The 13,978-nt window shown below is 34.8% G+C and overlaps 2 protein-coding genes across 9 annotated transcripts; one reads left to right on the top strand and one right to left on the bottom strand.

The window, feature by feature from the left end:
• The first annotated feature begins 627 nt into the window (after window positions 1-627).
• LOC135631649 (uncharacterized protein At1g03900-like) lies at window positions 628-6,425 on the top strand. Of its 2 annotated transcripts, XM_065139389.1 has the most exons (4): window positions 628-1,952; window positions 5,380-5,661; window positions 5,757-5,813; window positions 6,117-6,425. In XM_065139389.1, exons 1-4 carry the CDS (start codon window positions 1,443-1,445, stop codon window positions 6,183-6,185), a joined length of 918 nt encoding a protein of 305 aa, XP_064995461.1. In that variant the 5' UTR covers window positions 628-1,442; the 3' UTR covers window positions 6,186-6,425. The 2 variants fall into 2 exon arrangements, with proteins under 2 accessions (XP_064995461.1, XP_064995462.1); XM_065139390.1 differs by lacking the exon at window positions 5,757-5,813 and having other exon boundaries at window positions 634-1,952.
• An 889-nt stretch (window positions 6,426-7,314) lies between these two features.
• LOC135585850 (protein GRAVITROPIC IN THE LIGHT 1-like) lies at window positions 7,315-12,023 on the bottom strand. Of its 7 annotated transcripts, none has more exons than XM_065138152.1 (3): window positions 11,887-12,011; window positions 9,237-9,292; window positions 7,315-9,081 (listed from the first exon to the last, which is right to left on the bottom strand). In XM_065138152.1, exon 3 carries the CDS (start codon window positions 9,002-9,004, stop codon window positions 7,658-7,660), a length of 1,347 nt encoding a protein of 448 aa, XP_064994224.1. In that variant the 5' UTR covers window positions 9,005-9,081; window positions 9,237-9,292; window positions 11,887-12,011; the 3' UTR covers window positions 7,315-7,657. The 7 variants fall into 7 exon arrangements, with proteins under 7 accessions (XP_064994224.1, XP_064994223.1, XP_064994221.1 ...); XM_065138151.1 differs by having other exon boundaries at window positions 9,237-11,746; window positions 11,887-11,973; XM_065138149.1 differs by lacking the exon at window positions 9,237-9,292 and having other exon boundaries at window positions 11,887-12,023.
• Window positions 12,024-13,978: the final 1,955 nt, after the last annotated feature.

Here is a 13,978-nt window from a genome sequence, read left to right as displayed (position 1 = left end):
AAAAAAAATAATAATAATAAGAATAATAATACTCAAACTGTCCCTTAAAAATTTTTACATCTGTTGCATTGACTTGGCTTGTTACAACATTTTTTTTTTTTGTCTCGTACAGAGTTTTAGTCATCATAATCAAAATACTATAAAAAACATACTCAAAAATATTATAAACAATCGAAATGGATTTTCTAATCTCAATCAGAATAACTATAAATCTAAAAAATATAATATTATAAAAATATATAATATAATATCACTTACAGTATTTTTTTAATAATATTTATAGTGTTTTTAATACCTCAATAAAAATATTATACTGAAAATAATATAAATACTATTGAAAAATGAATCAAATGAAAACATTGTAACGGTTGGAAACTGATTTTAAAAAGGTGACAAATTCGGTGGAAAAACTTTTGAGGGATATTTTAATTTTTTTTAACTAGGGATATTATTTAAATAATAATAATTTTTGAAAACTATATTATTAAAAAAAGAGTATTTTCTAAAAAACCGTTCTAACTATAACTAATAATAATAATTAATAAAGCAACTAATAACGACGAAAACCAAAGACAGACTTGGAAGGCATCGAGACGAGGATCTAAAACAGGTTCGAGTAAGGAGAACGCCCACCTCCTTCAGGCGTCTCGTCGAACACCTAACCGACAGTCTTCAAAAACCCTGCTCGACCTTATTGGCATAAAAAGAACCTAAATTTCCTGATTCCCATCGACAACATCTCCGCCCCGTATATCGGGTGGTGATTTCCGGCCATCGTAATCCTTCACGGGACAACTTGCAGTACATGTTCATAGCAAAGAGACCGGTGATTCAACCCGAGCCCGTTGAGCCGACGCTCCGAGCGCATTCGGATGAACGTGGGGATGGAGGGCCCGAAGAAGCAGCCGCCGGCTGAAGCGTACCAAGGTGGGGATGTGGGCCGAGAGCTGAAGCTTCATAAGAGGAGAGGTGGTTAGGTTGGTCCGTGGACGAGAAGAGGAGTCCAAAGATGTCATTTTGAAGACCCCATCGATAATATAAACCTTGATAAGAATCTTGTACATATATGTGGTTAATACAACCTTGATTCTTTTCTGTCAAAATAATCTTTGGTACCTCCGACCTCCCCTCCCATCCCACGTCTTCCCGAGGAACCTATTCTTTCTGCTCTCACCTGCTTAAAAGAGACCTTCTTTGTCTCACAAAAATCCAATTATTATCCAGTTTGCTTCCAACTGTTCTTTCTTCTGTTTGATGGTCTCTTCATCCTTTCTTGATTTCCGATCATCCGAGACGGAAAAGTTTTGATCTTTGCATTCTTAATGTCCTTTCTTGAGTTCTGATCAATCGAGAAGAAGAACAAAGATTGATCTTTGTAAACATCGGGAAAAAAGTAATTTACGGATTCGACGATCTGCGATCGAAGCAGCCGGCGGGAGATCATGTCGTCGTCGTCGCCGCGGTGGGTGGAGGAGGTAGCAGAGGAGGAGGCGTTCGAGCACACGCTGCTGGTGGTGCGGGAGGTATCGGTCTACAAGATCCCGCCGCGGAGCACCAGCGGCGGGTACAAGTGCGGCGACTGGCTGCAGTCCAACAAGATCTGGTCGGGCCGCCTCCGGGTCGTCTCCTGCGGTAACCGCTGCGAGATCCGCCTCGAGGACCCGGGCTCCGGCGAGCTCTTCGCCGCCTGCTTCGTCCTCCCCGGCCAGCGCGAGAGCTCTGTTGAGCCCGCCCTTGACTCCTCCCGCTACTTTGTGCTGAAGATCGAGGACGGCCGCGGCAAGCACGCCTTCATCGGCCTCGGGTTCAACGAGCGCAACGAGGCCTTCGATTTCAATGTGGCCCTCTCCGACCACGAGAAGTACCTGAGGAGAGACCACGAGAAAGAGGCGGGCGAGGAGATCGATGAGAGCCAGATCGGTATACATCCCTCGGTGAATCATCGCTTGAAGGTACTCTTTGCATGTGCAATCCTATGGTTGGCACTTGATCAGTACATCTCCCTGATTGATTTCATCATCATAATTATTCTTTTTAGCATCTATGTATTGATTTTGTGTTGATAATCTCATATTGCTTGATTGATATACCATGCAATAAATATTACAGCACTTAATCTTTGCAGTGGTGTACAAGTTTGTACTTTAGATTGTTAGCCCACAATGTTCTTTTCCTGCTTTTAATGTTTGTTCGACATCTTTGTGGTCAGCTTTTTGCATTCATTAGTACTAATAGAAATATGTAGTGATCTTCTGATCTCTTGAAAGGTGTGAGGGTAAATATCCTATTAGTTAGACTTGAGGACTTTTGACACTCTTCTAGTCTGTACTTAAATCTTTGTTTTTTGGTTTATGTTAAATGAGCTTAAAGTTGGTTATGTTGTTCTCGCTATCACAAATGTTAATGCAGCATTGTCGAGTTATTGTCCTCTAACTGATTTATTGAAAACTCTATTGGTCATTTGCCTGTCAGAAGGGCTGAATGGGTTCTTTTGATTTTTGAAATGTACACAATGCTCAGTCAACTCTTATGATTGTCATAATTGTTGCCTTCTTCCATCAAGATGTAGTCAATTTAAGACCATGCACTGGAATGAATAAATTATTTGGAAAGTTTGATAGAATTTTTAGGATGGTTATCAACCTGATGCCTAAATCCGTGGCAAATTCTAACTGAGGCATATTTAGGAGAGGAACTTAGCATAAAGCTTAAATTGTTATATATAATTTAAACTCATTAAACCAATAGGCAATTGTTCAGTCAACTCTTACTGTTGTCTTTATTGTTGCCTTCTTCCATCAACCTTGAGTCAATTTAAGACAACTTGGCAAATTTTAGGTTGGGTTGTCTACCTGATGCCTAAATCCTTGGCAAATTCTAGCCAAGGCATATTTAGGAAACGGCCATAGCGTAAAGCATAAATTGTTATCTATAATTTAAACTCATGAAACCAATACGCGATCATCTTTAAGATTGGGGATAAAAAAGAAGGTGAAACAACCATCTTTGCTCTAGGGATAAATGGAAATAGTGAATATCTCAAACATGACTAATAAGCCAATAGTGAAATGACTGTATGCCTTGAAATTTCATTGCAAGGAATGGCATGTGTATCTACACTGTTTATAAAGCATAGACCCTATGCTATGCAAAGGTAGGAAGCTTCTTGGTGATGTGTTAGGACCTTGTCCATTGAATTATACTAAGTACCTAGCATCTTTTTATTTTTCCAATAAGCTTAAGAAGTCTTGATATTCTTCAACATCATGAACTTGGGAAGAGTTGCAATGTAAGTGAATATTGTATCAATGCATGAAAATACTTTAAATTATTTAGTATATCAATATTGGATATATGGTGGATAAGATACTAGTAGGATCCTTGTGGATACATGTCAAATACTTTCCCGAGGTATTCAGTATGCCTATGGTCTTTAGATCACTTGTGGGTCCTTCTTTGGTAACTTGTTTACTCAATTGTTGATCTTTTATTCTAGATCAGATATATTTTTCATGTGATCTGTATTAAGCATCAAATAGTGATGAATTATAATCTTTCCTCGATCATTAAAATTTTTGTTATATGCCTACGTTCATTAATCACTGAATAACTAAAAATATATCTCTCATGATGAATAATCAGGAATGCAGCTATTATTTTCATGATATGTGACTACATATTCAAAGTGTATAAATAAATATGAATCTTTGTCAAATATAATAATACTATTTGTTTATATAATATATAAGTAGCCACATTGTTGATATGGAATCAAGTTTGTAAAGGAGTTCCAGGGAGTTTTGAGAGGATGTGTTGAAATAATGCTGTTGGTAGCACATTCTAGCCTGACACTGATGCTAATTGCTAATGAAATGTTGATTGAATGAATCACATAAATCAGTAAAAATATCAGAAAACATCGTGTTTAAGGAAAAAAAATCAAAGTATTTGTTGATTATTGGCATCTTACCTAGGACTGCAAGATGCATGTTACTCATCAATAATGATATATTACTAGAAAGTTTGATCTTATTTTTGAATCTGATATTTTTTTCGTTACTATATTGAAATATTGTCCCTACATTAAACTTTTATTTCATGTGTGCTATTTCATTATTTTGCTTTATGCTACAATTTATTCTTTTTCTTTATTTTTTCATATTTTGTGGCTTCTATTACTCATTATTATGTTGTTTATTTTGCACTGTTTGATGTACTATGTTTTCTAGTTGATTAAAATTTTGATGCACCAATTATTTTGGGATGTTATGGATCAGATTGGCCAATTTTTTAAACCATGATTTTATGAAATGCTATGATGAATTCTTTATTATATTATGATCCCTTATGACAGGCACATTAGGAAGTTCTAGACATCTTTATCGAATTTTATATGTAGTTCATTTTAAAATAGATATTAACTGTGTTGGTTATACATTTCCAGAATTAATTACCTTTTTTTATTCTGTACCTAAATTAAGCCTGTTAACTGCTTCTGAAGTACTTTACAGTTCAAAATTTGCCTCCATCTTTTTTTTCCATTTTTTCATCAGTGTCCAAAGGCATGAACCTTTATAGAAAAGAAAAAGAAAGAAGGTTGCTTATAAATTATTAAAGTTATAATATTGTTCTCTTTAATCTTTTGCTCAGACTTGATTCAAAACTTCTAGCAACTTTTTGCAATAATGCAAAACTACATTTACAATGGCCTACATTATTACCTGATATTAGGGCTTTTAATAGTAGAATTTATAGCAAAACATGCAACAGAGTGAAGACCTCGAAGTTATCAACTCGATGATATTTTCTCTTTTTGTTTAGCTTTCTTGTTGTATAATTTATTTTGTGCTTTTTCTAAGTGGATTCTACAGTAGAAACAGATCCTATATAACATTGAGATTGGATCTCCGAATTCGATGATTGGGATTGCATAACATAGTGAAGAGGGATATGAAAACATTTTGAATTGAGACGTAGAACCTGTATAGCAGTTGACGCAAAATGCTGACTGTTGCCATAAAGTTTGCTAAGTTGATCTGTCACCAGTGTGACACTCTGAAGTAAATCCTTATTTTTAACTAGTGGGTTTTTACTGACAACTTCCGTTTTTTATGTACATAAACCAAATGTTTAGTTATTACAAAACCTTTTTTATGCTCCTGTTTCTCTATGCAGTTATTATTTGCTTGAAGGTGGAGCATGATGGGCATTTAAACACTTCCATTAAGTATCATAATATGTGCACCTTATATTGGTCTCCTCTTCATGTACAAAGATTCACAATCTGATTTTTATTTTCCTTTCTTGGTTGCCTACCATTATGTGGCACTCCGTTATTTCTTCTGTTCCGTATTACCATACCTTTTATCCAACATCTAGGAAGGAGAAACCATTCGCATAAATATGAAGAACAAACCTGCTACGGGAGGTGGTATGCTTTCAGCTGCTGGCTTGAGTGCAGGAATCTCGAGCAAACCAAAAGGGAGCACACTCCTTGCACCACCACCAGGTGGGGCAGGAAAGGTCAGGTCGCCTCTTCCGCCACCACCTAACGATCCTGCAGTTGCTAGGATGACTGCAGGTCATCCTGCTGGATTCAAGGCTCCCAAAGAATCTACAAGGCATCCTACTGATTCTTTCTCTGATCTTTCAGCCATCAAGGTATAACTCTGTGCGCTGTTAGATTCTATACCTTGCTTCTCAATTTGTGAAAATGGGAAAATTTTAGTCCAAATAATGGAGTATAATTTTTGCAGTATGATTTGTGCCAACCACTTTGCCCCATGTGGTTGGCCTGGTCCTTTCAGAACAAGGTTCGATTGCTTTCTGCTCTTGTGCATAAACTGAAGCTTCCTGATTAGCTGAGAAATTAATCTCTTCCACTTGTCTTCTCCTTGGCTTCTTTAATAAGAATATTCTGCCTCTTCAGCTTTTTTATCTTCATAATTGACAAGATTCATACTTGTGCTCATTCATTAACTTATTTGTTTTTATAGTCTTAATGCTACATCTGAGTTGCTTGAAATATCTAAGTCGCTTTCTTGATGATGTGCGTGCCAGTAATCTCTGTGCCAACTTTTCAGTGCCTTTGGATCTTATTCTTGTTACTTATGCAGAGAAATCTGCCTTCTACGACCGGGTCAGGTTCGAATAAAAACACAGCATCTGGATGGGCATCATTTTGATGCAAAGTAACATCATCTACTAAGGGAACAATACACAAATGCTCGCATTTCCTGAGTATCTAAAGAATGATTACAGGAAAATTACTTGTTCTTATTTTAGTCATGGATTGGACTGTCAAGTGCTTGGTGTAAGTGAGAGCAACATTCTTCTTTTTCATTTCCATGAAACCGATGTAAACTGCTTCTGATCTCATCTGTATACAAGATATTGTTGAAGTTCCTTAAAGGTTGTTTTGAATCTGTGCTGTATTGCTTCTTTGTTGGAAGTGGAATCCTCTTTGAATCCCACAGATTTCATTGAAAACTTTGCTGATAATGTTCATATGAATCTCTTCTAATGTGCATCACTACATCTGATGCAATCTAATCTATCCAGTACAAGTCACTTTGGTGGGAGGAGCTGCACCAGACCCAGACTTAGTCCGGTTCTGTGAACATATCCATTATTAATCTATTACAAATTTAATACCATTTTAATCTTCTATAAATTTGATAGATTATTTTAAGAAGTTGGGAGGATATCGAGGGGATGCTATTTAGATAGACTGAACTATTCCTATGACCACTTAACAGACCTGATGTAATAATGCAAACCATGAGTTGATCCACCTAAGATTTTAATTTCGATCCCTACCAATAATACCAATCAGTATTTACCGATCCGATCATGAACCAATATCATCAGACCAGACCATACCATACGGATCTCTAGACTCTGTCGTCGTGTACTATTTATTCTTAGATGAGTTTTCTATCTATCCCTCTTCACTAAACCCAACCCACAATACTGCAGAGTGGACCCAACTGTTTAGCTATCCAATTAATTGTTCTTCAAATGCGTCTAAGAACTGTAGTCGAAGAACAACACTGGACTTTCATGAACCACCATCCTTCTCCTCTTAACCTGGCCTGATGTGATGTTTGATCTCCGTTTGTGCCACTGTTAACGTACAAAGCATTAAGCGCCACTCCTATTTACATTTTGCAAATAAATTCAAGAGAAAGTTTCTTCCCCCAACTCTCTTCCACTTGTTTTCCATGAAGTTCTTCACAGCTTCAAAGTTCAAAAATACTCGGATGCACCCACAGTAACAACAAATGACCCACACAACATCATCAAACCGAGAGATATGGATGGCGTTGATGTCTGAATATGGATGGAGTTGAGTTCCGAGTTTAACACAAAACATGGACAAAAGTTACAAGACTTCTAAACAATATTCATAGGCCCAATATATATATATATATATATATATATATATATATATATATATATATATATATATATATTAAAGGCACTTCAATTAAGCTCCTCTATCTACACTTGCAACCTTGAAAGACAGTACTAATGGAAGTTACTCCATGAATACAAACAATAAAGTTTCCAAGAGTCCCCTAACAGCACAAGGCATAGAATGAGTCTTAATTTCTTCGACGCTTGAGCATATAGTTTGAAGCAAAACCTAGATCCATCAAACCCCAAGAGATATAAACAGGTGAGGTGCACAATACTTCGCTTTAGAACAATAAAAAAGTTCAAAGCTCAGTACTTGTTCAGAACATCTCACACCCGAAAGATACACTAGAGATTGTATAACACTGCCTCCAATCATAAAACCTGGCATGACCATAAGCCCAACTTTAGGCTTTGAATCTCCCTCTTCGAGAATTATGTTCCTCACAACACTTTCCATATAGACCTCCGAGAACTCGATTCCTTTCTTCACCTGAAAAACCTCCACTTTAGGATAAAATGAATACGCTAGCCTATGTAATAGCCATACTGATTTAGCCAGCTTTAGAAAAGCCTGGTAGAACGGTGTCCTTGGGTGCCCACCACTCATTACATAGTTTCTCTGATCCAGGTTACCGAAGAATGAGGCTTCCATCTTTGGGTGCACGACTAATAGGTACTTTTTCCGTGAGAACTTCCCAAAAACCGAGTCCGGATTTTGGCTCAATACATCCAGTGGATCCATAGCTCTTATAGCAAGAAACTGATGGAAGAAACCCTCATGAGAAGCAGTAAGATTGGATGGTTCCATGGAGAAGTTCTCCTCCTGGAACCCACTGAACATTTTCTGACAAATGTGTGACTCAAATGCATACTTCTTATGAGCCCTTTTTGCATAGACAACTGCAGATTCAATTGCGTTGGCTGCTGCATCAAGATCCCACCTGGCCATTTTCATCATGTTAATCAGTGGTTTTGAGAAGTCATGGATGGATTTGTATGCTGTGTCCACAGCAGAAGAGAAAAGACTAGGAGTCAACTCGATGGAGAAGAAACTGTTTTCTTCTTCAAAAGCCTCTGATTCCTTGGGAAGCAGACCCCTCTGCTTAAGTTTCTTCTCCAATTTCATCTTTCTCTGGCCGGACTCCTGGATTTGTTTCTGCATTTGAACAATCTCAGAGTCTCTTGTTTGAATCTGGGACTGAAATTTCTTTACCATGACTTCATAGGTTTTGAGTAAGTTTTGTTGCTCTTGGATTTCAGCAAGTAGACGTGAATCTTTAGGTGATGCTGATGTGAGTTTGGGGTTTTTATCCCTATAGGAATGTTTGAGTTCGGAAAGCTTCATTAGTTCCTCGATTACAAGTTTATCAGCAGCCTGGATCTTGTCCGGATCATAGGGAGTATGAGCATTCTGAAGTTGAATGTATGCAGTTTTCAGAGAGGAAATGTTGTTGAAGATCTTTAATATCAGTGCATCCATGGATTCCTTGTTATGATTCACAGTCTCATCTATTGGTTGAGGATAAACCTTCTGGTTATTGTTATCATGACTTTCTGTTTCCTTGTGCCCTGTTCGTAGCATAGCTTCCTTCCCTGAAGTAGCAGCTCTTGTGGTTCTTCTTTGACAGACAACAAACAAACCTCAGCCTGTATAATTTCCTAAATCGTGTAATAGTGTATTAATATTTACAAATAAAGCAATTATGGTTTAGAACTTATACAGCCAAGTAAAACTAGAAATATCAGCAGGATGACATTTGATGGCTCAAATATTCTTGTGTAGTTCAATAAAAAAAAAAATCCAATTTATACACCTTTCATGAACTCTTCCCAAATGGCCCAGCATTATGGTCTCCATGTATGTTCCTAGCTGGCACAAAAGATAAGTAACCCAAGGTAAACTGAATTTTCTAAATAAAAATAAGATGGCAAAACTGCTTATTCCCAAGAATTGCTCATTATAGGTGCAGTATTGTCCAAAGTAACTTCACCAACAGAGTGTGATTTTTCAAGGGATTTACAGCAGGACTTAAAACAGGATCTTTTCTAAAATGCAAGTTAGAATTGCATATTTGTTTGCATGCTCCTCAACGATGTTTTATTTCCGCTACTACTTTCTCCTGTAATAAGCCAATGACTGATGATCTGGTATCGAAGAGACCGGAGAAATGGGGGAGAAAAGAGAGGAGATGGAGGATCAAGCCCAGTGAAACCACATTAAAATATAGCAGTTCTGTAGCAAATAAAGATCATGGGGTTTTTCTTTTGGGAAGCAGATATTTGCTTCCATGTATCACTATTTAATCTACATGGCCAAGTAGAAAGGTGAATAGGTAAACAGTTTTTCATGAAATACAGGAAATGAATTATGAACATCTATACAAGGAAAAGTTCAAATTCAAGCTCAAACATGTACGTATACAACTCAAGCCATATTCGCATATTTTGCAATCACAAGAAGTTAATCTAATAAAAAAAAGAAGAAAAAGCATCTTCTTTTCATCCAGAGATCTAATACCTAAACTGTGCATTCAAACCTTCAAACACGTGATATTCATACATTTCTTCCAAGAGATTGCAATAGCAAATACAAACTTAATTGTAAGCCATAAAATTATTTCAGTCCAACAGAAGTTTAAAGAAATAAGATCCTAAGCAAATCAAGTAAAAATCATACATTAATTAAACATGCAGTAATCATAAAATGACAAAGCATCTTCAGAGTGCATGAATTGTATAATATATTCAGCAAAGATAGAACTTCCTATTTAACTTGGAAAACTTTTATCGAAATTATACAAGTTGAATACAAGCTAAGAGGTCAGCATCATCTATAATCATGCGGGAAGACAGCTTGATAATTGCTTAAATTTGCTTAGTTATGCGTTCCGAGCTCATGAGGCCATGTTTTGGTGACAAATGCAAAAGGAATTCTTTTGCTTTGATCTACCCACCTTCTAAGCTAAGTGCTAACGGCCGTTTTAGCCCTAAAATCTTTCTGTTTTGCAGCATTAGATGACATAAATCAGGATGAAAAAGAGTGCAGGTACATGCCTCTCTATGCATGAAAATGCCATATTTATATCATTTTTTCTATGAAAATAATAAACAAACATTACATAGAAGGATATGAAGTCACCAGTTATTTCCGAGTTCTAAAAACTTGGACAATCTCTATTTGCACAGGCTGATCTGTGTACAAGCCAAATATCTGAGATAACGATTCTAGTTCTTGGAGAGTCAAGAATCGGAAAGAATTGGCCAATCAGCAACAGGATCAAATGGGATTAGCCAACCCTCCTAATCTTAGCCATGATCCAAGCAGAAGAAGAGAAAGGAGGAAAGAAAAAGATACAAAAAGAGAGGGAATGAAAAGAGGAAAGGAACTCAACTTCAGAATATAGAATTTAGAAAAATATACCAAGAGGGGTTTAGGGTCTAGGTTTTTAAAGGGTCCTTTTTTAGGATTCAGGAATGATATCAGAGAAAAAACAGAAAAAAATTATTCACCATTGAACGTTTAGCTTATATCGATCTAGAAGTTAAAAAAGAAATAAAAACCAAATGCAATTTAGAAAAAAGGATAAAAGTTAAGCAGTAGAATTCCCAAATACAATTTAGTTAAGGTTCATTTGTAGAAAAACTAATAGTAGACTGCTTCATAAAGTTGTAGCAACAAGAGAAAATGAATAGATAATGAATAGATAAATATCAGAATTCTTAGAATTGACTGGAAGACCAAGTCAGAGCAGTCCACGAACTATACTAGGAAATATAGACTATATAAGAGATCAGATCAAAGAAGCAGTTGAATTAATAAAGCAAAGTCCTAATAAAAAGAGCTGAAAAAGGCAGTAGAAGCAATAAACATCACTGATCCTAAAACTATTAAGCTAGAAACTAAACAATTATTAATTGACTTACAAAAAGAAGTAGACTATGTTAACGGAATAATAAAAATTTGCAAATACAAATAAAAGATTAGAAATAAGATTGTGCATGAGTAAGGTGGATAAAACATTAGGAAAAGCCATAAACAAACCGAAGGCTAAAAATATACCCGCAGTAGACTTTGACACAGCCAAATACGATAAAAATAGCAATAAAAAAAGGACTTCGAGCATCAAAAGATTCAATACATGCATAAAGAATGCTACAAGACTGGCTAACATAACAAAAAAGACAAAAGTTGCAGATTACTTGCAGACAAAAAAAGATCAGTGCAAACACTCTATTAGTCGATCAGAAGCACCATCTCCACCTTTACAGAAAAAAAAAGTTCCTCTTTTTCTTTTTGCCCATAATCATCTAACCGAGTTATCAACTTGAAGCCGGACATGGAAACATAAGAAATCGCAGAAAGGGTAAGTACTCGCCTTCTGCTCTATATGGTTCATTCCGCTCATCGAACAATAAAGACAAGCAGAATCTAAGCAAACGAGAAGCGACTGGGAGTGATCTTACTCTTTCTCGTCGCGAATGTGGAAATCGACTGCGAGGAGGCACTCGGATCGGAGGATATCGAAGGAGGAGGGTGGCCGGAACGCTTTTCCTAGGGCTCACTTTCCCCGTCGGCTCGGCTCCCGTACTGCATAGCTAGTTAGGTGAGGTCATGTGTAAATTGCAGATATACCCCTGTAAACATTTGAAATTGTGGTCCTTTTTCCACATTATTAATGAAGGACAAATATATATATATATATATATTAATAGAATGACTTGGAAATAAAATTTAAATAAACATAAGTACCTAAAAAATTATTTATATTATTTAAAAAACAAATTGAACTGAATATTTTTCTATTATTTTCAAAATTTATTAACCAAGAAATATATTGTATAGATGTTAAGTAATGTTATAAATTTGAACTGAAACCATATTTTAATTAAAAATATTTATTATTGCAATGTATATTTATCTCATATTTTAAATTAAACATAGCACATGGTAAGAAATTAGGTTTCAAAATTTAGTATGCAAACCTCCAATTAGGTCCATATGATTCTCATATAATATTTTAGTTATTGTATGTGTTCAAAATTTAATTCTATATTTTTTTTCACTTCAACTTTTTATTAAAAAAATTAACTAAATTTTAATTAATCTAAGGAGGAAGAGAACAATGGGAAGGTGGCAAAGGAGGAAATAGATGAAGAAGAAGAAGAAGAAGAAGAAGAAGAAGAAGAAGAAGAAGAAGAGAGGAGGATCAATAGGAGAGGAAGGAATTGGAGGAGGATAATAGGGAAGAGACTGAGGAGAAAGGCTTAGGAAATTATGAACGGTTATTGATCCGAATCGATTGAAAGAATAAAAATATATATATTATTTCTAAGATTAAAGATAAAATTAAATTTTGAAAAAAAAAATATCTTTCAGTAAATTATCTATCTTAAAAATAATATCTTAAAGAGTATATTATATAAAGAAAATAAGAAAAAAAAATTTCACACTAATTGAGTATTTGGTATGCAATAGATAAAAACTACATTTTAAATATTAAGTATTGTCTCATAAAATTATATTTCAAAAGTTCATTGAATATTACGTGACAAATTTATTTCTTCTAATATTTTAAATATTGATTCAAAAGTGACTACATATTTTTTATTTGAATTAATAATTAAACAAATGGTGTTAATTTCTCAAAAATAATATCAAAAAAAAAAATTCAACCTTATAGAAGACATAAATGGTGTTAATTTCTCACTAAATCATATGAACAATTCTATAATTTTAGATAATATTATAGAATATTTTAAAAATTTTAAAAATTATAGTAACATCCCACAAATAATAAAATGCTAATGGGGATTTAAGCATTTGTAATGCACCATTTAGGGCATATCCAATTGAAAAATAAAAAAAGAAAAGAAAACTTACTAAACACCAAATTACATATAAAATATGTATTAAGTCCTCGTTGCATATTTTAAATGTGTGTTTCCATGGGCACCCTCCCTAAATCACACAAATCCTATGGAGGTTGAATAGAGAATATTATTTTACAGATTAGATCTAAGTTAGCATCGCATGAACATTCTAAGATGGTATAAAATATTTAGTTTTGTAAGGTCATAATGCTTGGTTGGGGAGCAATCATAATCGTAAATGTCGTCACATTAGACCCATCCACATTAGATATAATCTCTTTTGAGTTTGATGAATAATAGTGGTAAATCTATCTATCTATCTATCTATCTATCTATCTATCTATCTGTTTGTAATATAACAAAGAGAGGTTGAGCTCAAGCCACACTGGATTTCATATCTCTTTATAATATGACAAAGGGTGTGTTTGATAACATATTTACTTTTTTTCCTTTTAATGTATAATAGAGAAAACGATAATGAATGTATAGTTGTGGAATGTGTTTGGTAAGTAATCGATAAAAACTATATTGACATAAGTGTTCTTTGGGTAAAATTAAGTATATTTGAAAACTTCAAATTAAATATTATGAGACAAATTTATCATTATAATATTTTTTAATATTTTATTTTAATATATATATATATATATATTTAAATTAATAAATATATGGAATTTTTTTAAAA

Source organism: Musa acuminata, chromosome BXJ3-2 (assembly GCF_036884655.1).
Source record: "Musa acuminata AAA Group cultivar baxijiao chromosome BXJ3-2, Cavendish_Baxijiao_AAA, whole genome shotgun sequence".
NCBI lineage: Eukaryota > Viridiplantae > Streptophyta > Magnoliopsida > Zingiberales > Musaceae > Musa > Musa acuminata.
The sequence above is the reverse complement of the archived record's forward strand: the minus strand, read 5'-3'. Positions and strand labels throughout refer to the sequence as shown.

Coding starts and splice junctions, on each gene's coding strand:
- LOC135631649 (XM_065139389.1), top strand. CDS start 1,443: ATGTCGTCGTCGTCGCCGCGGTGGGTGGAGGAGGTAGCAGAGGAGGAG. Junction 1,953..5,379: donor CGGTGAATCATCGCTTGAAG/GTACTCTTTGCA, acceptor TCCAACATCTAG/GAAGGAGAAACCATTCGCAT. Junction 5,662..5,756: donor CTGATCTTTCAGCCATCAAG/GTATAACTCTGT, acceptor TAATTTTTGCAG/TATGATTTGTGCCAACCACT.
- LOC135585850 (XM_065138149.1), bottom strand. CDS start 9,004: ATGCTACGAACAGGGCACAAGGAAACAGAAAGTCATGATAACAATAAC.